The sequence below is a fragment of the Oncorhynchus gorbuscha genome, linkage group LG04 (genome assembly GCF_021184085.1).
Source record: "Oncorhynchus gorbuscha isolate QuinsamMale2020 ecotype Even-year linkage group LG04, OgorEven_v1.0, whole genome shotgun sequence".
NCBI classification, from domain to species: Eukaryota; Metazoa; Chordata; class Actinopteri; order Salmoniformes; family Salmonidae; genus Oncorhynchus; species Oncorhynchus gorbuscha.
In genome coordinates, this window is record NC_060176.1 from 15,160,690 (window position 1) to 15,183,314 (window position 22,625).

The 22,625-nt window shown below is 45.2% G+C and overlaps 1 protein-coding gene and 1 long non-coding RNA gene across 3 annotated transcripts; one reads left to right on the forward strand and one right to left on the reverse strand.

The window, feature by feature from the left end:
- Positions 1 to 22: 22 nt before the first annotated feature.
- LOC124033115 lies at positions 23 to 12,425 on the reverse strand. The gene is made up of 5 exons (XR_006838317.1): positions 12,047 to 12,425; positions 1,186 to 1,335; positions 910 to 1,097; positions 733 to 784; positions 23 to 529 (listed from the first exon to the last, which is right to left on the reverse strand). It is a non-coding gene; the product is annotated as an uncharacterized LOC124033115 (long non-coding RNA).
- A 469-nt stretch (positions 12,426 to 12,894) lies between these two features.
- Positions 12,895 to 21,820, forward strand: LOC124033714 (dynein axonemal assembly factor 1-like). 2 transcript variants are annotated; one of them, XR_006838440.1, is made up of 7 exons: positions 12,895 to 13,108; positions 13,316 to 13,572; positions 20,132 to 20,176; positions 20,273 to 20,364; positions 20,544 to 20,776; positions 21,013 to 21,195; positions 21,349 to 21,820. XR_006838440.1 is itself a non-coding variant. In XM_046345908.1 (6 exons), exons 2-5 carry the CDS (start codon positions 13,466 to 13,468, stop codon positions 20,708 to 20,710), a joined length of 411 nt encoding a protein of 136 aa, XP_046201864.1. In that variant the 5' UTR covers positions 12,895 to 13,108; positions 13,316 to 13,465; the 3' UTR covers positions 20,711 to 20,776; positions 21,013 to 21,820. The 2 variants fall into 2 exon arrangements, 1 of the variants encoding a protein (XP_046201864.1); XM_046345908.1 differs by having other exon boundaries at positions 21,013 to 21,820.
- The last annotated feature ends 805 nt before the right edge of the window (positions 21,821 to 22,625 follow it).

Consider the following 22,625-nt stretch of genomic DNA (forward strand, 5'->3'; position numbering starts at 1 on the left):
TCAGAAAACAACAAATCTGATAAACAAGGGTCATATATGCTCCATACTGAATACGTTTGAGATACAAGCAAATAAAATATAAGTTGGTTATGTGCCTTACTTGGGGTGGCAGGGTAGAGCATTGGACGAGTAACCAAAATGGTTGCAAGTTCAAATCCCTGAGCTGACAAGGTACAAATCTGTCATCCTGCCCCTGAACAGACTGTTAACCTACTGTTCCTAGGCCGTCCTTGAAAATAAGAATTTGCCTAGTCAATTTTTTTTTTTAAACCTGCAGTGTTGATATAGCAGCACTACATCAATATCTTATTCTAGACTTCTGACTCCCATAAACCTCAACTTTAAAAACATGATTAACCTCAAACAGAAACCGGATACAATCGTAATGATATTGATAATGACAGATGACAGTGCTGGTGATTTTGTTGGTTCTGATGGATCTGTGGACGATCTCCATATGGTAGTGCTCTGTCCAAAAATGAAGGCGCCAACAATTACAGTAATCACACCCCACACAGTGCACACCACCCTGCAGACAGGGAGAGAAAGAGATAGAGAGATAATGGAGAAAGAAATGGGTGCAATCAGGGACATTCATGAATGTTTACAATAATAACGCAATATTATGCAATTTATTGGACCAAACCATCAGTTAACTTGTGTTTAATGAGCAGTTTGTGATTAAATTCAACACCAACAGGTGATCTCATAACTTCAAACTACTCAACTCACCTGACTCTGGGCGACACAGAATCTGACTACATAGTGAAAACCAGGCAAAGCCCTGCAACACATATCTCAATGTTAGTTGACAAGTTTTACACAAACACAGGATCAACTCAACACAGGAACGCTTGTGAGTCACAAACAACCTCAGACACATGCCTACACACACACTTTGTTTCATACCAGGAAAGGTAAAGAAAGCACTGATTCCTCCGATAACCTCACTCATGTCAGGGACGAACATGGCGATGAGGAGGGTGACTGTAATCCAGATGACAGTCAGAATCACTCTGCAGCAGTTCTCAAACGAGTGTGTGACCCCACCGCGCTGATGGCGACGAATTCGCAACATCATGTCCAGAATGACAGACCTGTGCAATGAACATAAATTTACACACAGACTCAGTTACATGGTAACACACAGAAACAACTGCTTGTGCTGTTCAAATGGGGCCCTACCTTCCCAACAGAAGTATCTAATTGGATAGATGGTGATGATTGATATTCCAAATAGCAGTCTGGCAATGATCATGACCACTAAATTTCCAGGATATGACATCAGAATATCAGCCGCCACTGTACGGCCAAATGTCAGGAAGCCAAAAATGCCTGAGAACAGAGAAAGGGATATGGCTGACAGCCTGTCTTGCCTGACAGCTCCCACAATAGCTCCTACAACAGCTGGACATCAGGTCCTGTTTGAATACTTTCTTGTATCCTTAAATCCATCCTTATTTCCTTGAGGTATTCATGCTCAACGCTAAAACCATCCAACTTCACCAATTATTTTATATCTTTTTTTATTTCACCTTTATTTAACCAGGTAGGCTAGTTGAGAACAAGTTCTCATTTGCAACTGCGACCTGGCCAAGATAAAGCAAAGCAGTGTGACACAGACAACAACACAGAGTTACACATGGAGTAAACAATAAACAAGCCAATAACACAAACATGCCAATGATACAGTAGAGAAAAGAAAGTATATATACAGTGTGTGCAAAAGGCATGAGGAGGTAGGCAATAAATAGCCCATAGGAGCGAATAATTACAATTTAGCAGATTAACACTGGAGTGATAAATGAGCAGATGATGATGTGCAAGTAGAGATACTGGTGTGCAAAAGAGCAGAAAAGTAAATAAAATAAAAACAGTATGGGGATGAGGTAGGTAGATTGGGTGGGCTATTTACAGATGAACTATGTACAGCTGCAGTGGTGAGGGAAATAAAAGTCTCCAACTTCAGCGATTTTGCAATTCGTTCCAGTCACTGGCAGCCTAGAACTGGAAGGGAAGGCGGCTAAAAGGGGTGTTGGCTTTGGGGATGATCAGTGAGATATACCTGCTGGAACGTGTGCTACGGGTGGGTGTTGTTATCTCAGTGAACTGAGATAAGGCGGAGCTTAACCTAGCATAGACTTATAGATGACCTGGAGCCAGTGGGTCTGGCGACGAATATGTAGCGAGGGCCAGCCGACTAGAGCATACAGGTCGCAGTGGTATAAGTTGATTTGGTAACAAAACGGATGGCACTGTGATAGACTCCATCCAGTTTGCGGAGTATCAAATCAAATGTATTTATATAGCCCTTCGTACATCAGCTGATATCTCAAAGTGCTGTACAGAAACCCAGCCTAAAACCTCAAACAGCAAGCAATGCAGGTGTAGAAGCACAGTGGCTAGGAATAACTCCCTAGAAAGGCCAAAATCTAGGATTATAACAGAACATGGCCATGATGTTCAAATGTTCATAAATGACCAGCATGGTCAAATAATAATAAGGCAGAACAGTTGAAACTGGAGCAGCAGCATGGCCAGGTGGACTGGGGACAGCAAGGAGTCATCATGTCAGGTAGTCCTGAGGCATGGTCCTAGGGCTCAGGTCCTCCGAGAGAGAGAAAGAAAGAGAGAATTAGAGAGAGCATACTTAAATTCACACAGGACACCAGATAGTACAGAAGAAGTACTCCAGATATAACAAACTGACCCTAACCCCTCGACACATAAACTACTGCAGCATACATACTGGAGGATGAGACAGGAGGGGTCAGGAGACACTGTGGCCCCATCCGAGGACACCCCCGGACAGGGCCAAACAGGAAGGATATAACCCCACCCACTTCGCCAAAGCACAGCCCCCACACCACTAGAGGGACATCTTCAACCACCAACTTACCATCCTGAGACAAGGCTGAGTATAGCCCACAAAGATCTCCGCCACGGCACAACCTAAGGGGGGGCGCCAACCCAGACAGGAAGATCACATCAGTGACTCAACCCACTCAAGTGACGCACCCCTCCTAGGGACAGTATGAAAGAGCCCAGTGACTCAGCCCCTGTAATAGGGTTAGAGGCAGAGAATCCCAGTGGAAAGAGGGGAACCGGCCAGGCAGAGACAGCAAGGGCGGTTCGTTGCTCCAGAGCCTTTCCGTTCACCTTCACACTCCTGGGCCAGACTACACTCAATCATATGACCCACTGAAGAGATGAGTCTTCAGTAAAGAGTTGAGACCGAGTCTGCGTCTCTCACATGGGTAGGCAGACCATTCCATAAAAATTGAGCTCTATAGGAGAAAGCCCTGCATCCAGCTGTTTGCTTAGAAATTCTAGGGACAATTAGGAGGCATGCGTCTTGTGACCGTAGCGTACGTGTAAGTATGTACGGCAGGACCAAATTGGAAATATTGGTAGGAGCAAGCCCATGTAATGCTTTGTAGGTTAGCAGTAAAACCTTGAAATCAGCCCTTGCCTTGACAAGAAGCCAGTGTAGGGAGGCTAGCACTGGAGTAATATGATCAATTTTTTGGGTCCTAGTCAGGATTCTAGCAGCCATATTTAGCACTAATTGAAGTATATTTAGTGCTTTATCCGGGTAGCCGGAAAGTAGAGCATTGCAGTAGTCTAACCTAGAATTGACAAAAGCATGGATACATTTTTCTGCATCATTTTTGGACAGAAAGTTTCTGATTTTTGCAATGTTACGTAGATGGAAAAAAGCTGTCCTTGAAACAGTCTTGATATGTTCTTCAAAAGAGAGATCAGGGTCCAGAGTAACGCAGAGGTCCTTCACAGTTTTATTTGAGACGACTGTACAACCTTTAAGATTAATTGTCAGATTCAACAGAAGATCTCTTTGTTTCTTGGGACCTAGAACAAGCATCTCTGTTTTGTCCGAGTTTAAAAGTAGAAAGTTTGCAGCCATCCACTTCCTTATGTCTGAAACACATGCTTCTGGCGAGGGCAATTTTGGGGCTTCACCATGTTTCATTGAAATCTACAGCTGTGTGTCATGCGCAGAGCAGTGAAAGTTAACATTATGTTTTCGAATGACATCCCCAAGAGGTAAAATATATAGTGAAAACAATAGCGGTCCTAAAACGGAACCTTGAGGAACACCAACATTTACAGTTGATTTGTCAGAGGACAAACCATTCACAGAGACAAACTGATATCTTTCCGACAGATAAGATCTAAACCAGGCCAGAACTTGTCCGTGTAGACCAATTTGGGTTTCCAATCTCTCCAAAAGAATTGTGGTGATCGATGGTATCAAAAGCAGCACTAAGGTCTAGGAGCACAAGGATAGATGCAGAGCCTCGGTCTGATGCCATTAAAAGGTAATTTACCACCTTCACAAGTGCAGTCTCAGTGCTATGATGGGGTCTAAAACGAGACTGAAGCATTTCGTATACATTGTTTGTCTTCAGGAAGGCAGTGAGTTGCTGCGCAACAGCCTTTTCTAAAAAAAATTAGAGGAATGGAAGATTCGATATAGGCCGATAGTTTTTTATATTTTCTGGGTCAAGGTTTGGCTTTTTCAAGAGAGGCTTTATTACTGCCACTTTTAGTAAGTTTGGTACACATCCAGTGGATAGAGAGCCGTTTATTATGTTCAACATAGGAGGGCCAAGCACAGGAAATAGCTCTTTCAGTAGTTTAGTTGGAATAGGGTTCAGTATGCAGCTTGAAGGTTTAAAGGCCATGATTATTTTCATCATTGTGTCAAGAGATATAGTACTAAAACACTTGAGCGTCTCTCTTGATCCTAGGTCCTAGCAGAGTTGTGCAGACTCAGGACAACTGAGCTTTGAAGGAATATGCAGATTTAAAGAGGAGTCCGTAATTTGCTTTCTAATAATCATGATCTTTTCCTCAAAGAAGTTCATGAATTTATCACTGCTGAAGTGAAAGCCAACCTCTCTTGGGGAATGCTGCTTTTTAGTTAGCTTTGCGACAGTATCAAAAAGGAATTTCGAATTGTTCTTATTTTCCTCAATTAAGTTGGAAAAAATAGGATGATCGAGCAGCAGTAAGGGCTCTTCGATACTGCACGGTACTGTCTTTCCAAGCTAGTCAGAAGACTTCCAGTTTGGTGTGGCGCCATTTCCGTTCCAATTTTCTGGAAGCTTGCTTCAGAGCTCGGGTATTTTCTGTGTACCAGGGAGCTAGTTTCTTATGAGAAATGTTTTTAGTTTTTAGGGGTGCAACTGCATCTAGGGTATTGAGTAGAGGGTTGGAAGCTATTTTGTAGATGACATTGCCGAAGTCGAGGATCGGTAGGATAGTCAGTTTTACTGACTATCCTAGTTTGGCGGCGTGAGTGAAGGAGGCTTTGTTGCGAAATAGAAAGCCGATTCTAGATTTGATTTTGGATTGGAGATGTTTAATATGAGCCTGGAAGGAGAGTTTACAGTCTAGCCAGACACCTAGGTATTTATAGTTGTCCACATATTCTAGGTCGGAACCGTCCAGGGTGGTGATGCTAGTCGGGCGGGCGGGTGCGGGCAGTGAATGGTTGAAAAACATGGATTTGTTTTTACTAGTGTTTAAGAACAGCTGGAGGCCACGGAAGGAGTGTTTTGTGGCATTGAAGCTATTTTGGAGGTTAGTTAGCACAGTGTCCAAGGAAGAGCCAGAAGTATACAGAATGGTGTCGTCTGCGTAGAGGTGGATCAGGGAATCTCCCGCAACAAGGGCGACATCATTGATATATACAGAGAAAAGAGTCGGCCCGAGAATTGAACCCTATGGTACCCCCATAGAGACTGCCAGAAGTCCGGACAACATGCCCTCCGATTTGACACACTGAACTCTGTCTGCAAAGTAGTTGGTGAACCAGGCGAGGCAGCCGTCAGAAACACCAAGGCTATTGAGTCTACAGTGATTGACAGAGTCGAAAGCCTTGGCCAGGTCGATGAAGACTGCTGCACAGTACTGTCTTTTATCGATGGCGGTTATGATATCGTTTAGTACCTTCAGTGTGGCTGAGGTGCACCCATGACTGGCTTGGAAGCCGGATTGCACAGCGGATAAGGTACGGTGGGATTCAAAATGGTCAGTGATCTGGTTATTAACTTGGCTTTCGAAGACTTTAGATAGGCAGGGCAGGATGGATATAGGTCTGTAACAGTTTGGGTCTAGGGTGTCACACCCTTTGAAGAGGGGGATGACCACGGCAGCTTTCCAATCTTTAGGGATCTCAGACGATACGAAAGAGAGGTTGAACAGGCTGGTAATAGGGGTTGCAACAATGGCGGAGGATAGTTTTAGAAAGAGAGGGTCCAGATTGTCTAGCCCAGCTGATTTGTACTGGTCCAGGTTTTGCAGCCCTTTCAGAACATCTGCTGTCTGGAAATGGGTGAAGGAGAAGCTGGGGAGGCTTGGGCGAGTAGCTGGGGGGGGGGTTGTTGGCCGGGGTTGGAGTAGCCAGGGGGAAGGCATGGCCAGCCATTGAGAAATGCTGATTGAAATTTTGTATTATCATGGATGTATCAGTGGTGACCGTGTTACCTAGCCTCAGTGTAGTGTGGGCAGCTGTCAGGAGGTGCTCTTGTTCTCCATGGACTTTACAGTGTCCCAAAACCGGGGTGGAGATAGAGCTACAGGATGCGAATTTCTGCTGGAAAAAGCCTGCCTTTGCTTTCCTGACTGACTGTGTGTATTGATTCCTGACTTCCCTGAACAGTTGCATATCATGGGGACTATTCGATGCTATGGCAGTCCGCCACAGGATGTTTTTGTGCTAGTCAAGGGCAGTCAGGTCTGGAGTGAACCAAGGGCTATATCTGTTCTTAGTTCTGCATTTTTTGAATGGGGCATGCTTATCTAAAATGGTGAGGAAATTACTTTTAAAGAATGACCAGGCATCCTCGACTGACGGGATGAGGTCAATATCCTTCCAGGATACCCGGGCCAGGTCGATTAGAAAGGACTGCTCACAGAAGCTTAATTTACCGAGGTTAGCTAGCCAGCTATTTGTCGTCCTTAACGTAGGTGACTCTGCTAGCTAGCCAACAGCTAGCCAACGCTAGCCAACGTCTTCTGTATAGAACTCAACTACCCGGTCGCATTCACAGGTTGTATCACATTTTCACTTCATTTTCATTACAGTACAACGGTTTGATTTGTTTGATCGTAGCTAGCTACTTAGCTAGCTACATACCCGTCTTTGTATCAAAGATAATTGTGTAGTCTAGAGCGATTTTCTAGGTTCGCTAGCCATCTATTGTCGTTCTTTTAACGCAACGTAACGTAAACAACACTGCTAGCTAGCCTGCTAGCCCCCGAATAGCAACACTGCAGAAACTATTACACTCAACGGAACGACTTGATTAGTGTAGTGTCAACAACGCACCCACTGCCAGCTGGCCTACTTCAGCAGTACTGTATCATTTTAATCATTTTAGTCAATAAGATTCTTGCTACGTAGCTTAACTTTCTGAACATTCGAGACGTGTAGTCCACTTGTCATTCCAATCTCCTTTGCATTAGCGTAGCCTCTTCTGTAGCCTGTCAACTATGTGTCGGTTTATCCCTGTTCTCTCCTCTCTGCACAGACCATACAAACGCTCCTCACCGCGTGGCCGCGGCCACCCTACTCTGGTGGTCCCAGCGCGCACGACCCACGTGGAGTTCCAGGTCTCCGGTAGCCTCTGGAACTGCCAATCTGCGGCCAACAAGGCAGAGTTCATCTCAGCCCATGCCTCCCTCCAGTCCCTCGACTTCTTGGCCCTGACGGAAACATGGATCACCACAGACAACACTGCTACTCCTACTGCTCTCTCTTCGTCCGCCCACGTGTTCTCGCACACCCCGAGAGCGTCTGGTCAGCGGGGTGGTGGCACCGGGATCCTCATCTCTCCCAAGTGGTCATTCTCTCTTTCTCCCCTTACCCATCTGTCTATCGCCTCCTTTGAATTCCATGCTGTCACAGTTACTAGCCCTTTCAAGCTTAACATCCTTATCATTTATCGCCCTCCAGGTTCCCTCGGAGAGTTCATCAATGAGCTTGATGCCTTGATAAGCTCCTTTCCTGAGGACGGCTCACCTCTCACAGTTCTGGGCGACTTTAACCTCCCCACGTCTACCTTTGACTCTTTCCTCTCTGCCTCCTTCTTTCCACTCCTCTCCTCTTTTGACCTCACCCTCTCACCTTCCCCCCTACTCACAAGGCAGGCAATACGCTCGACCTCATCTTTACTAGATGCTGTTCTTCCACTAACCTCATTGCAACTCCCCTCCAAGTCTCCGACCACTGCCTTGTATCCTTTTCCCTCTCGCTCTCATCCAACACCTCCCACACTGCCCCTACTCGGATGGTATCGCGCCGTCCCAACCTTCGCTCTCTCTCCCCCGCTACTCTCTCCTCTTCCATCCTATCATCTCTTCCCTCCGCTCAAACCTTCTCCCACCTATCTCCTGATTCTGCCTCCTCAACCCTCCTCTCCTCCCTCTCTGCATCCTTTGACTCTCTATGTCCCCTATCCTCCAGGCCGGCTCGGTCCTCCCCTCCCGCTCCGTGGCTCGATGACTCATTGCGAGCTCACAGAACAGGGCTCCGGGCAGCCGAGCGGAAATGGAGGAAAACTCGCCTCCCTGCGGACCTGGCATCCTTTCACTCCCTCCTCTCTACATTTTCCTCCTCTGTCTCTGCTGCTAAAGCCACTTTCTACCACGCTAAATTCCAAGCTTCTGCCTCCAACCCTAGGAAGCTCTTTGCCACCTTCTCCTCCCTCCTGAATCCTCCGCCCCCTCCCCCCCCTCCTCCCTCTCTGCAGATGACTTCGTCAACCATTTTGAAAAGAAGGTCGACGACATCCGATCCTCGTTTGCTAAGTCAAACGACACCGCTGGTTCTGCTCACACTGCCCTACCCTGTGCTCTGACCTCTTTCTCCCCTCTCTCTCCAGATGAAATCTCGCGTCTTGTGACGGCCGGCCGCCCAACAACCTGCCCGCTCGACCCTATCCCCTCCTCTCTTCTCCAGACCATTTCCGGAGACCTTCTCCCTTACCTCACCTCGCTCATCAACTCATCCCTGACCGTTGGCTACGTCCCTTCCGTCTTCAAGAGAGCGAGAGTTGCACCCCTTCTGAAAAAACCTACACTCGATCCCTCCGATGTCAACAATTACAGACCAGTATCCCTTCTTTCTTTTCTCTCCAAAACTCTTGAACGTGCCGTCCTTGGCCAGCTCTCCCGCTATCTCTCTCTGAATGACCTTCTTGATCCAAATCAGTCAGGTTTCAAGACTAGTCACTCAACTGAGACTGCTCTCCTCTGTATCACGGAGGCGCTCCGCACTGCTAAAGCTAACTCTCTCTCCTCTGCTCTCATCCTTCTAGATCTATCGGCTGCCTTCGATACTGTGAACCATCAGATCCTCCTCTCCACCCTCTCCGAGTTGGGCATCTCCGGCGCGGCCCACGCTTGGATTGCGTCCTACCTGACAGGTCGCTCCTACCAGGTGGCGTGGCGAGAATCTGTCTCCTCACCACGCGCTCTCACCACTGGTGTCCCCCAGGGCTCTGTTCTTGGCCCTCTCCTATTCTCGCTATACACCAAGTCACTTGGCTCTGTCATAACCTCACATGGTCTCTCTTATCATTGCTATGCAGACGACACACAATTAATCTTCTCCTTTCCTCCTTCTGATGACCAGGTGGCGAATCGCATCTCTGCATGTCTGGCAGACATATCAGTGTGGATGACGGATCACCACCTCAAGCTGAACCTCGGCAAGACGGAGCTGCTCTTCCTCCCGGGGAAGGACTGCCCGTTCCATGATCTCGCCATCACGGTTGACAACTCCATTGTGTCCTCCTCCCAGAGCGCCAAGAACCTTGGCGTGATCCTGGACAACACCCTGTCGTTCTCAACTAACATCAAGGCGGTGGCCCGTTCCTGTAGGTTCATGCTCTACAACATCCGCAGAGTACGACCCTGCCTCACACAGGAAGCGGCGCAGGTCCTAATCCAGGCACTTGTCATCTCCCGTCTGGATTACTGCAACTCGCTGTTGGCTGGGCTCCCTGCCTGTGCCATTAAACCCCTTCAACTCATCCAGAACGCCGCAGCCCGTCTGGTGTTCAACCTTCCCAAGTTCTCTCACGTCACCCCGCTCCTCCGTTCTCTCCACTGGCTTCCAGTTGAAGCTCGCATCCGCTACAAGACCATGGTGCTTGCCTACGGAGCTGTGAGGGGAACGGCACCTCAGTACCTCCAGGCTCTGATCAGGCCCTACACCCAAACAAGGGCACTGCGTTCATCCACCTCTGGCCTGCTCGCCTCCCTACCACTGAGGAAGTACAGCTCCCGCTCAGCCCAGTCAAAACTGTTCGCTGCCCTGGCCCCCCCAATGGTGGAACAAACTCCCTCACGACGCCAGGACAGCGGAGTCAATCACCACCTTCCGGAGACACCTGAAACCCCACCTCTTTAAGGAATACCTAGGATAGGTTAAGTAATCCCTCTCACCCCACCCCCCCCCTAAGTTTTAGATGCACTATTGTTAAGTGACTGTCCCACTGGATGTCATAAGGTGATTGCACCAATTTGTAAGTCGCTCTGGATAAGAGCGTCTGCTAAATGACTTAAATGTAAATGTAAATGTAAAAGTGTTTTAGGGAGCATTTGACAGTGATGAGTGGTGGTCGTTTGGGCGCTGCAGTACAGCACCCTTAACCACTGCGCCACCCGGGAGGCCCTGTGGATGTATTTCAAGGCCTACCTTCAAGTGCCTTTTGGCTTGACATCATGGGAAAATCAAAAGAAATCAGTCAAGACCTCAGAAAAAATTGTTGTCCTCCACAAGTCTGGTTCATCCTTGGGAGCAATTTCTAAACGCTTGAAGGTACCACTTCCATCTGTACAAACAATTGTACGCAAGTATAAACACCATGGGACCACGCAGCCGTCCTACCGTTCAGGAAGGAGAGGCATTCTGTCTCATAGAGATTAACGTACTTTGGTGCAAAAAGTGCAAATCAATTCCAGAACAACAGTAAAGGACCTTGTGGAGATGCTGGAGGAAACAGGTACAAATGCAAACCATGTTCCCCATCAATGATACAGTGAGATGGAAACAACTAGACTAATAGTGTGTCATAGCCCTGATGGAGTAAATCATTCATCCATCAGACACATCCAGAAAGAAGCACACATACAAGCACATATGCACACAAGCACACAAGCAGGCCTTCGTGGTGGGTACTGCTGCTATTACAGTATACATGCATAGGTGCCTGCCCAACTCCTGGCCCATGAGCCCTTCATTAGAGTTAGCCTGTGAAAAGATGCATCTCATTCACACCAAGGAGAGGAAATTCAACAAAGCAGGCCTAGGCCATGGGTGTATGCAGCCTCACACAGGCAAACACACACAGGGGCAGACTAGGACCAGAAATCAGTCCTGGCATTTATTTTTTTTAACCTGTATTTAACTAGGCAAGTCAGTTAAGAATAAATTCTTATTTTCAATGACGGTCTATGAACAATGGGTTAACTGCCTTGTTCAGAGGCAAAACGACTGATTTTTACCTTGTCAGCTCGGGGATTCAATCTTGCAACCTTTTGGTTACTAGTCCAACGCTCTAACCATGCTCTAACCATTTTTTTCCCCTTGAGGCCTCCACACCAGCCTATTTTTTTCCGAGGCACCCATTATTAGCCAGTTAATGATGATAATTTTGTAAAAAAGGCCCACTGGGCTAAAATTGACAAGATTATCTGGCATTTGCTCAATATGCCAGATGGCCAGTTCGCCACTGTGACACACACACACAAACGAATATGAGAACATTTAAGTATTAACAGGATGAAGTAAACTAATTCTGACTTTAATGAAGGGTGCAACAAGTTGCAAGGGTGCTATGACTTCCACAGATTTCCCATCGTGTATGTTTGATTGAATTGACACCAAGTTACAGCACATTTCTTGATTGTGTGGACCAAAAAAATGTTTTTCTGTTTTATTACTTTACTCTTTTATTTTTTTTTTAGAACAATCCCACTATTTTGGTTATCGATGTTTGATTGCGCTCACCATTTCAACGCTGATGGCTTTATTGACTCCTCCCGCCTTCTCGAAAGCCCACGGGAAGTTAAGCAGTCCCGCGCCTAGGGCAGATTTGAGTATGATGAAGATGGCACCGAACGAACCGAGCCGTGGGGGATCCACGTGCGACAAAGATCTCGCCAACAGGCTAATACTCTCACTGGCAAGTTATTCCATGTTTGGCCACACAGGTCACCGCCCTTGTCCGTCTTTGCAGTACAGTTTCCTGGAGTCGGGATGGCAGATGTTACCGTTGCGCTCCAAAGCGCTTCTACCTTCAAGCCCGCCTTGTGCCTCAAATAGCAATAGTGTGAGGGTATTCATTTAAATGAAATGTCGCTGAAGTTTCCAGTCCCATCGAGTCCTCAGCGTTATGGCTTCAGAAAGAAAAAGTAAGCGTTCATACATTTGTGCTACATATACTGTATATATAGGCCTACCCTTGGTGGTCGCCATGATTACACAAGAGAATCCGAGGTGGACTCATAAAATAGCCAATGCATTTCACTCTGAGGTGACAAATATGACACCAGGCTGCGACCGTTACTGTGTGTGTATATAATTGTGTGTGTGACTGGGACACTGCAATTCCACTGGGTACATACTTAAATTCAACAAAAATTTCTCGTTTGTTAAACGTAATTTGCTTGAAATGACATGGAACCAGCGTTGATTCAACTAGTGTGTGTTCAATGGGATAATATGTCCTGTTTCACCCCATACAGAACCAATCAGTCGATATAATCGAGAACAATCATCAGAAATCAAGCGATATGAATCAGACGGTGGGGCGCCATTGACCCACTAGTTGGTCAGAAGGTTCAAATCAACGTTTCATATCGTAATTTCCGAGTAGGCGGTAATCAGTGTGGGGAACCGTGCCCCACTCTGATTCATATCGCTTGATTTCTAATGATATTTGTCGATTATATCGACTGATTGCAATTGTATCGGGTGCCTGTTTTGTGGTTATCAGCTCATTGTCCAGTTATATGAAGAACGGTGACAGGCAGTGGCAAGTATAGGAACAGAGGAGCGCGGTACATAAAGGTGCATGTGCGTAAAAATGATACTAGCGACATTCGTCTAGAATTCTGGTTGACTCTGACTACACAGAGGCCAACTAAGGGTAGAATATGCTCATCTGATCTATCTATGAGTTCATATCCTACAGTGCATAAAGTTTCACTTTGCATCTTTTATTAAGGTTTGAATTTTTCATTCAACTCTTCCATTTCTGTCTCCAATGGGAGGCAGGTCCCTCGGGATCGGAGAACCCCTTGTTCACCATCTGCACGGTGTGTTCTTCTTGTCGGGAGCCTCCAGGGGATTGTCTACATGCCAGCCATACATAGACGATGAGAAGACAGGCACCCGCCTACCCCTTTCCTGATACAGCAGGACAAAATGCTTAATCAATCATTGACATCAATAACAGTCAGTAAGAGTTCTAAGTGGACCGGCAAAAATGAAGCGACATCTTCAGAAAGATTATGGCCCAGAGAAGAAGCTTTGTAAGTACTTACCTCCTTATTAATGTTATGTGTAAGGTTCACAGCCTTGTCATCATGTGACACTTTGGGCTCATACCCCTCCCTGAGATGGAACACTTCATTATAAACCCTTCCTTGCTCCTCACTTTGGGTACACAAAAAACCTGTGATTAACAGTTGGCTAATACCATCTTTGGAGGTAGTAGTGTCCCTGGAAGCATATTTTAGAGGAAGTAGTGCCATATAGCTTTACTACAGGAGTACTGATTCAAAACCAGACCTGCCCCGGATGTAATCTCCCTAGATGACTACCGCCACGTAGCACTCGGTAGCCATGAAGTGCTTTGAAAGGCTGGTCATGATTCATGGTCATGGTTGTGAAAACTTAAAATCGGCTCTAATTAAATGGCCATTCCGATTAATCGGTCGACCTCTAGTAGTGTGTATGGCCAAATATATCACTGGGCCCAAGCTTCCTCCCATCCAGGACCTATATACTAGGCGATGTCAGAGGAAGGCCCAAAAAATTGTCAAAGACTCCAGTCACCCAAGTTATAGACTGTAAGACTGCTGAACAATTAATCAATTGGTCACCCGGACTACCTACATGTAGAAATTACTTCGACTAACCTGTACCCAGACACATTGACTCGGTACCGGTACCCCTGTATAAAGCCTCGTTATTGTTATGTACTTTTATTGTGTCCATTATTTTTTTCTTTATTTGGTAAATATTTAAATCTATTGGCTAAGGCACTGACTTTCCCATGTTTACTGCAACTCATATCAGATGAGAATAATACAATGTGGTGCAATTATGTAGGCCTAGGCGGATATTTTATGTTTCATAGCAATGCATTTGATTTACCTTTGGTAACATGTGCTGGAAATAAAAGGAACCGTACACTGCGACAAGCTCCCTTTGCGGGAAGCTTCGTGCCCACATGCTTGTGTTGCCCCCTTCTGTCTTGCTCATGTCACTGCACTAGCGTGGATGCCTTGATATAGGTGTCTTCATAGAAAGCTAAGCTTTTCAAATAGACCTCTCAATTGAAAAGGTTCACACGACTCTCACTATGTAGCTAATGACGTCAGTTGTAAAAAAAAAAGTTGAGTTGATTCTGTTACAAATGTTGTGTTCCTGCTGACTCTATCTTAGCCTACAATAAATGTAGTTTAAATCAAATCACATTTATTTATGTAGCCCTTCTTACATCAGCTGATATATCAAAGTGCTGTACAGAAACCCAGCCTAAAACACGAAAGAGCAAGCAATGCAGGTGTAGAAGCACAGTGGCTAGGAAAAACTAACTAGAAAGGCCAAAACCTAGAGAGGAACAAGGCTATGAGGGGTAGCCAGTCCTCTTCTGGTTGTGCCGGGTGGAGATTATAACAGAACATGGCCAAGATGTTCATAAATGACCAGCATGGTCAAATAATAGCAATCACGGTGAACAGGTCAGGGTTCCATAGCCGCATGCAGAACAGTTGAAACTGGAGCAGCAGCATGTCCAGGTGGACTGGGGACAACAAGGAGTCATCATGCCAGGTAGTCCTGAGGCATGGTCCTAGGGCTCAGGTCCTACGAGAGAGAAAGAGAGAATTAGAGAGAGCATAATTAAATTCACACAGGACACCGGATAAGACAGGAGAAATACTCCAGATATAACAGACTGACCCTAGTCCCCCGACACATAAGCTACTGCAGCATAAATACTGGAGGCTGAGACAGGAGGGGTCAGGACACACTGTGGCCCCATCCGATGATACCTCCAGACAGGGCCAAACAGGCAGGAGATAACCCCACCCACTTTGCCAAAGCACAGCCCCCACACCACTAGAGGGACATCTTCAACCACCAACTTACCCTCCTGAGACAAGGCCGAGTATAGCCCACAAAGAACTCCGCCACGGCACAACCCCAGGGGGGGGGAGCCAACCCAGACAGGAAGACCACGTCAGTTTAGACAGTACAATGATTCTTTACACTATACAGCTTGTCCTCAATTAAGCAAACTATTAGAATTTTAGCAACAAGCAAATGGCAGAGCGATTTCTGCATATTGAACCTTTAAAGAGGCAATCAGCAGTTCAAACAATAACAAACCGTCATCCCCACCCCTATTTTAGTAAAAAGCTGTGGGATAGGGCTGGAGAAAGGTAACCACTGTCACATTCATAGACAGAGCTATGGAATCGAGGACTGAGCATCCATGATGTCAACATTATAGTTCTAAACATGTTTTTAGGCTATATCGTGTTTGTTTACATTTCCTTTGTTTACAAACATTGGATTGAAACAAGCTTGCATTTTGGGTTTTGATGGAGTATGACAGTTGAACTAAATTCATGCAGCATTCCTAAGTTATCTTCTTCAAGAATGCAATCTGGTTTCCTAGCTGGTCATGGGTGCACCTCAGCCACGCTCAAGGTCCTAAACAATATCATAACCGCCATCGATAAAAGACAGTACTGTGCAGCCGTCTTCATCGACCTGTCCAAGGCTTTCGACTCTTGTCATTCACCGCATTCTTATTGGCAGACTCAATAGCCGTGGCTTCTCAAATGTCTGTCTCGCCTGGTTCACCAACTACTTCTCAGATAGAGTTCAGTGTGTCAAATCGGAGGGCCTGTTGTCCAGACCTCTGGCAGTCTCTATGGGGGTGCCACAGGGTCCAATTCTCGGGCAGATTCTTTTCTCTTTATACATCAGTGATGTTGCTCTTGCTGGTGGTGATTCTCTGATCCACCTCTACGCAGACGACACCATTCTGTATACATCTGGCCCTTCTTTGGACACTGTTTTAAGAAACCTCCAAACTAGCCTCAATGCCATACAACACACTCCAGCTGCTTTTAAATGCAAGTAAAACTAAGTGCATGCTCTTCAACCGATTGCTGCTCGCACCGTCCCGCCCGACTAGCATCACTACTCTGGACGGTTCTGACTTAGAATATGAGGATCAACTACAAATACCTGGTGTCTGGTTAGACTGTAAACTCTCCTTCCAGACTCACATTAAGCATCTCCAATCCAAAATTAAATCTAGAATCGGCTTTCTATTTCGCAACAAAGCCTCCTTCACTCAGGCTGCCAAACATACCCTCGTAAAACTGACTATCCTACCGATCCTTGACTTTGGCGATGTCATTTACAAAATAGCCTCCAACACTCTACTCCGACTACATCCAGTTTGCTATCACAGTGCCATTCGTTTTGTCAGCAACACCCCATATACTACCCAACACTGCGACCTTTATGCTCTCGTTGGCTGGCCATCACTACATATTCGTCGCCAAACTCACTGGCCCTAGGTCATCTATAAGTCTATGCTAGGTAAAGCCCCGCCTTATCTCAGCTCACTGGTCACCATAGCAACACCCACCTGTAGCACTCGCTCCAGCAGGTATATTGCACTGGTCATCCCCAAAGCCAACACTTCCTTTAGCCGCCTTTCCTTCCAGTTCTCTGCTGCCAATGACTGGAACGAATTTCAGAAATCACTGAAGCTGGGGTCTTATCTCCCTCTCTAACTTTAGGCATTAGCTGTCAGAGCAGCTTACTGTACCTGTACACAGACAATCTGTAAATAACACACCCAACTACCCCATCCCCATATTTTTATTTTTCCTCTTGCTCTTTTGCACCCCAGTATTTCTACTTGCACATCAGCATCGGCACATCTATCACTCCAGTGTTAATGCTAAATTGTAACTATTTCGCCTCCATGGCCTATTTATTGCCTTTACCTCCCTACTCTTCTACATTTGCACACACTGTACATAGATTTTTTCTATTGTGTTATTGACTGTACGTTTGTTTGTGTAACTCTGTGTTGTTGTTTTTGTCGCACTGCTTTGCTTTATCTTGGCCAGGCCGCAGTTGTAAATGAGAACTTGTTCTCAACTGGCCTACCTGGTTAAATAAAGGTGAAATAAAAATACATTAAATAAAAAAATAATCAATGGTTACATTTCATTAATTCAGAAGTCCAACAATGGATGATGCAACCATCGTATCCTTGTATATGTAACCGATGTGAAATGGCTAGCTAGTTAGTGGGGTGCGCGCTGATAGCGTTTCAATCGGTGACGTCACTCGTTTTGAGACCTTGAAGTAGTTGTTCCCCTTGCTCTGCAAGGGCAGAGGTTTTTGTGGAGCGATGGGTGACGATGCTACGAGGGTGACTGTTGTCTGTGTGCAGAGGGTCCCTGGTTCGAGCCCGGGTAGGGGCGAGGAACGGACTAAAGTTATACTGCTACACATAGGCCTACTGTAAGAGTTAGTTCAAATAAGTGCATAGATATACGTAACTAGAAATAAACATGGATGTATAGGATCTCTGCCTTTTTGTGGTCGACAATACTTGTATTATTCAGAATAGGCTACATTGATTACATCACGTTTTATTTTGGAATCGCTGTATGCTTGTGTAAATATTCATATTTTTAGCTCCGGGAAAAATAGATTGAATGTTAGTCCTTTTGACCAATGAAAATGTTTAAGCGTAAAGACAGCTCAGATACAATAGTTTATATCAGAGCCATAGAGGGGGTTAGATTAATCCTGCCCGGGACCGGACCCCCATGTAAAAGTGTTTTGCGTCGGCTGGTCGTGAGCCAGGCGCCCTGTTTAAAGTCCATGGCGAATTCGGCTCCAAACAAAAGTGACTTAATTAAACCTCTAGTGACTCCCCATCCCGCATGAGGGAGCGTAATCATCGACTGACACTAAGTAGCATAACGCAACAGACATAAATATTCCTAGAAAATATTCCTATTCATGAAAATCACAAGTGAAATATATTGACACAGTTTAGCCTTTTGTTAATCACCCTGTCATCTCAGATTTTCAAAATATGCTTTACAGCCAAAGCTAGACAAGCATTGGTGTAAGTTTATCGATAGCCTAGCATAGCATTTTATCCAGCTAGCAGCAGGTAACTTGGTCACGGAAATCAGAAAAGCAATCAAATTAAAGCGTTTACCTTTGATGCGCTTCAGATGTTTTCACTCACGAGACTCCCAGTTAGATAGCCAATGTTCCTTTTTTCCAAAAATATTATTTTTGTAGGCGAAATAGCTCGTTTGTTCTTCACATTTGGCTGAGAAATCGCCCGGAAATTGCAGTCACGAAAAACACCGAAAAAGATTCCAAATTTAGCTCCATAATATCGACAGAAACATGGCAAACGATGTTTATAATCAATCCTCAAGGTGTTTTTCAAATATCTATTCGATAATATATCCACCGGGACAATTAGTTTTTCAGTAGGACCGATTTGGAATAATGGCTACCTGTATTTTATGCGAGAATCACTCTGGGAGCATCAGGTGACCACTTGCAGCCGCTTACGGGTGTTCAACATAAATGCGTAAAACTACATCACAATGCTGTAAACACCTTGGGGAATACGGAGAAAAAGTAATCTGGTTGCTAGCCAATTCACTGCTCAATAGGGACGCATTGGAACGCAGCGCTTTCAAAACATGAGGCACTACTGGATTGGATTTTTCTCAGGCTTTCGCCTGCAACATCAGTTCTGTTATACTCACAGACAATATTTTTACAGTTTTGGAAACTTTAGTGTTTTCTATCCTAAACTGTCAATTATATGCATATTCTAGCATCTTGTCCTGACAAAATAGAACGTTATTTTTTCAAAAATGAAAATACTGCCCCCAAGTCACAAGGTTTTAAGCATGTGTAATAATTACTAGTATTCTGTGTTTCCCCATGCTTAAGGGATTGCTTTTTATTATAACAGTTTATCTGCCTTCCCAATAAAAAATAGTTAGAAAATTCTAAAATTTATTTGATGAAAAATATATGTTGTATGTTTCTGGACGATGCACCATGCTGCATGGGTTGACAAAATGACAGAGCGGCACAGATTACTGTTCGATTTGAGAAGCGTGCTCCTCCCCGATTTCGTCCGATGACGTAACGGGCCATACCACGGTGCCCCGCGGTTTAGCGTCATCGAATCCGCACATTAATACTGACGAATTTCTTAGTTTTTAAATTATGTATTTCCTTTTTAATTTATGTAAATCAAGACTCATCTGTAAAATAGACATTGGTCTCAATATGACTCCCTGATAAAATAAAGTTTAAATGAAATATGACTCTGGCTTGCACAACCAATCTTGAGAGAATGGCGGTCGTCGTTTGATAGTTCACCGTTGCTATGGAAACACAAAGCTTTACCTGAAAAAAGCTGACAGGGAGTTTATGACAGGTTATTACAACTGGCTAATACGTTAACAGAAACTGTTAACTAAACAAGTGAATAGTGTATATAGAAGTAGTAATCACTTAACTATCGCCGATGCATCCTGAACCCCTCGAATCCGGTGAGGTGGAAGAAGAAAGTGGTGAGGAGTCCAGTATGACCCTGCAAGCTGGATATGTTGACATCGCGTTCAGCAATATTTCTGCAACTTCCAGTAAACTAGGTTAGACAGTTCACTATAATTTAGCATAATAGTCAGCACATGGCAACATGTTAAATAATCGCATGAGTCTAGCCATGTCTAAAGTTATCCTCCTATCTCACTTGTGTGTCCTCGCATACAGAAGTCGACAAGCCCAACAACAAGAGGAAAAGGACTCGGGTCCAAGGTAATCTTAAAAGCTAGGAATTGCCTGTCAGTAGTCTTCTAACATTATTGTTCATTCTGTCTAGCATTCTAACTAGTGATGCTTTATGTTCCTCAGAATGACAAAGACATTTCTGAAGGACCACTGCAAGCAAAATAAACTCTACATGACACCTCGATTGAATGACACACTGTATTTGCACTTCAAAGGTGTGTCTGAAATTGTTGTTGTTTATGGACGGGTTAGATATATTGTTGCATGAATAATTTATAGAAATTAAAATCATAAGCTTTGTGTGGTCTATATAGAATTGTAGGTGGAATACAACTGCACTGTTAGAGTTCTTTTAGTATTCTTATGTTATTTATTTGATGTTTTCCCCTCTTAGGCTTCTCCACCATAGAGAATCTGGAGGAGTACACAGGGCTGAAGTGTCTCTGGCTGGAGTGCAACGGACTGCAGCGCATCCAGAACCTGCAGGCCCAAACGGACCTACGCTGCCTCTTCCTCCACCAGCCTCCTCCACCAACCTCATACACAATCTGGAGAACTTAGAACTACTCAGCAAGCTCTGCACCCTCAATGTCTGCAACAACTACATATGCACCATCGAAAACATTGGTGAGTCTGTCCTCACTCTACGTACCGCACCCATCTCTCTCTGTGTGTGTGTGTGTGTGTGTGTGTGTGTGTGTGTGTGTGTGTGTGTGTGTGTGTGTGTGTGTGTGTGTGTGTGTGTGTGTGTGTGTGTGTGTGTGTGTGTGTGTGTGTGTGTGTGTGTGTGTGTGTGTGTGACTCCATCTATTTGTTTTGTGAGTATTTTCCCAGCCTGCCTGCCTGATCTGGGCACCTTGCAGATAGCCCATAATAAGCTGCAGACAGTGGGAGACGTGGAGCATCTGAGTCAGTGCCTCTCCCTCAGTGTACTGGACATGTCCAACAACCTGCTGGATGACCCAGACATCCTCACTGTGCTGGAGAGAATGCCTGAACTGGAGAGAAGACATGCTCATAACAGGCTCACACAGATTAACAGTACTGTATGCAATAGAGATCATATCATCTTTATTCATTAGTATGCCCATGCGCATGACACACTGACTATAAAATGCAAATACTCTTGCTTCATGCTGATAATATACCCAAGTGTGTGTGTGTGTGTGAATACACCCTTGTTGTTCCCTCCTCCTCAGCGCATGCTGAACCTGATGGGAAATGAAGTGATGAAGAAAATCCCATACTACAGGAAGACTATGATCATACATCTCAAACAGCTCACATACCTGGATGACCGACCTGTGTTCCCAAAGGACAGGTGCATTACCAATTTGTCTCTTGTTTGCCCATACATGTCATACTTATGCTTGAGTCATTGTGTGGTCTGTGATGTTGGTCCTTGGATGCTGTATGATTGTCATGTGGTTGCGGTATGAAGGGCGTGTGCGGAGGCGTGGGGGACAGCGGGTCCAGAGGGGGAGCGCAGGGAGAGGGAATCATGGCAAACACAAGAGAGAAGGAAGATCCAGGACAGTCTGGGCACCATGGCAACCATCAAATCAAATCAAATTGTATTTGTCACATACACATGGTTAGCAGATGTTAATGCGAGTGTAGCGAAATGCTTGTGCTTCTAGTTCCGACAATGCAGTGATAACCAACAAGTAATCTAACTAACAATTCCAAAACTACTGTCTTATACACAGTGTAAGGGGATAAGGAATATGTACATAAGGATATATGAATGAGTGATGGTACAGAGCAGCATACAGTAGATGGTATCGAGTACAGTATATACATATGAGATGAGTGTGTAGACAATGTAAACAAAGTGGCATAGTTAAAGTGGCTAGTGATACATGTACCACACAAGGATGCAGTCGATGATGCAGAGCACAGCATATACACATGCATATGAGATGAATAATGTAGGGTAAGTAACATTATATAAGGTAGCATTGTTTAAAGTGGCCAGTAATATATTTACATCATTTCCCATCAATTCCCATTATTAAAATGGCTGGAGTTGGGTCAGTGTCAATGACAGTGTGTTGGCAGCAGCCACTCAATGTTAGTGGTGGCTGTTTAACAGTCTGATGGCCTTGAGATAGAAGCTGTTTTTCAGTCTCTCGGTCCCAGCTTTGATGCACCTGTACTGACCTCGCCCTCTGGACGACAGCGGGGTGAACAGGCAGTGGCTCGGTTGAGAGCCCTACGGTTGAGGGCGGAGCAGTTGCCGTACCAGGCGGTGATACAGCCGGCCAGGATGCTCTCGATTGTGCATCTGCAGAAGTTTGTGAGTGCCCCCAGTGACAAGCCAAATTTCTTCAGCCTCCTGAGGTTGAATAGGCTCAGCTGCGCCTTCTTCACGACGCTGTCAGTGTGAGTGGACCAACTCAGTTTGTCTGTGATGTGTATGCCGAGGAACTTAAAACTAGCTACCCTCTCCACTACTGTTCCATCGATGTGGATA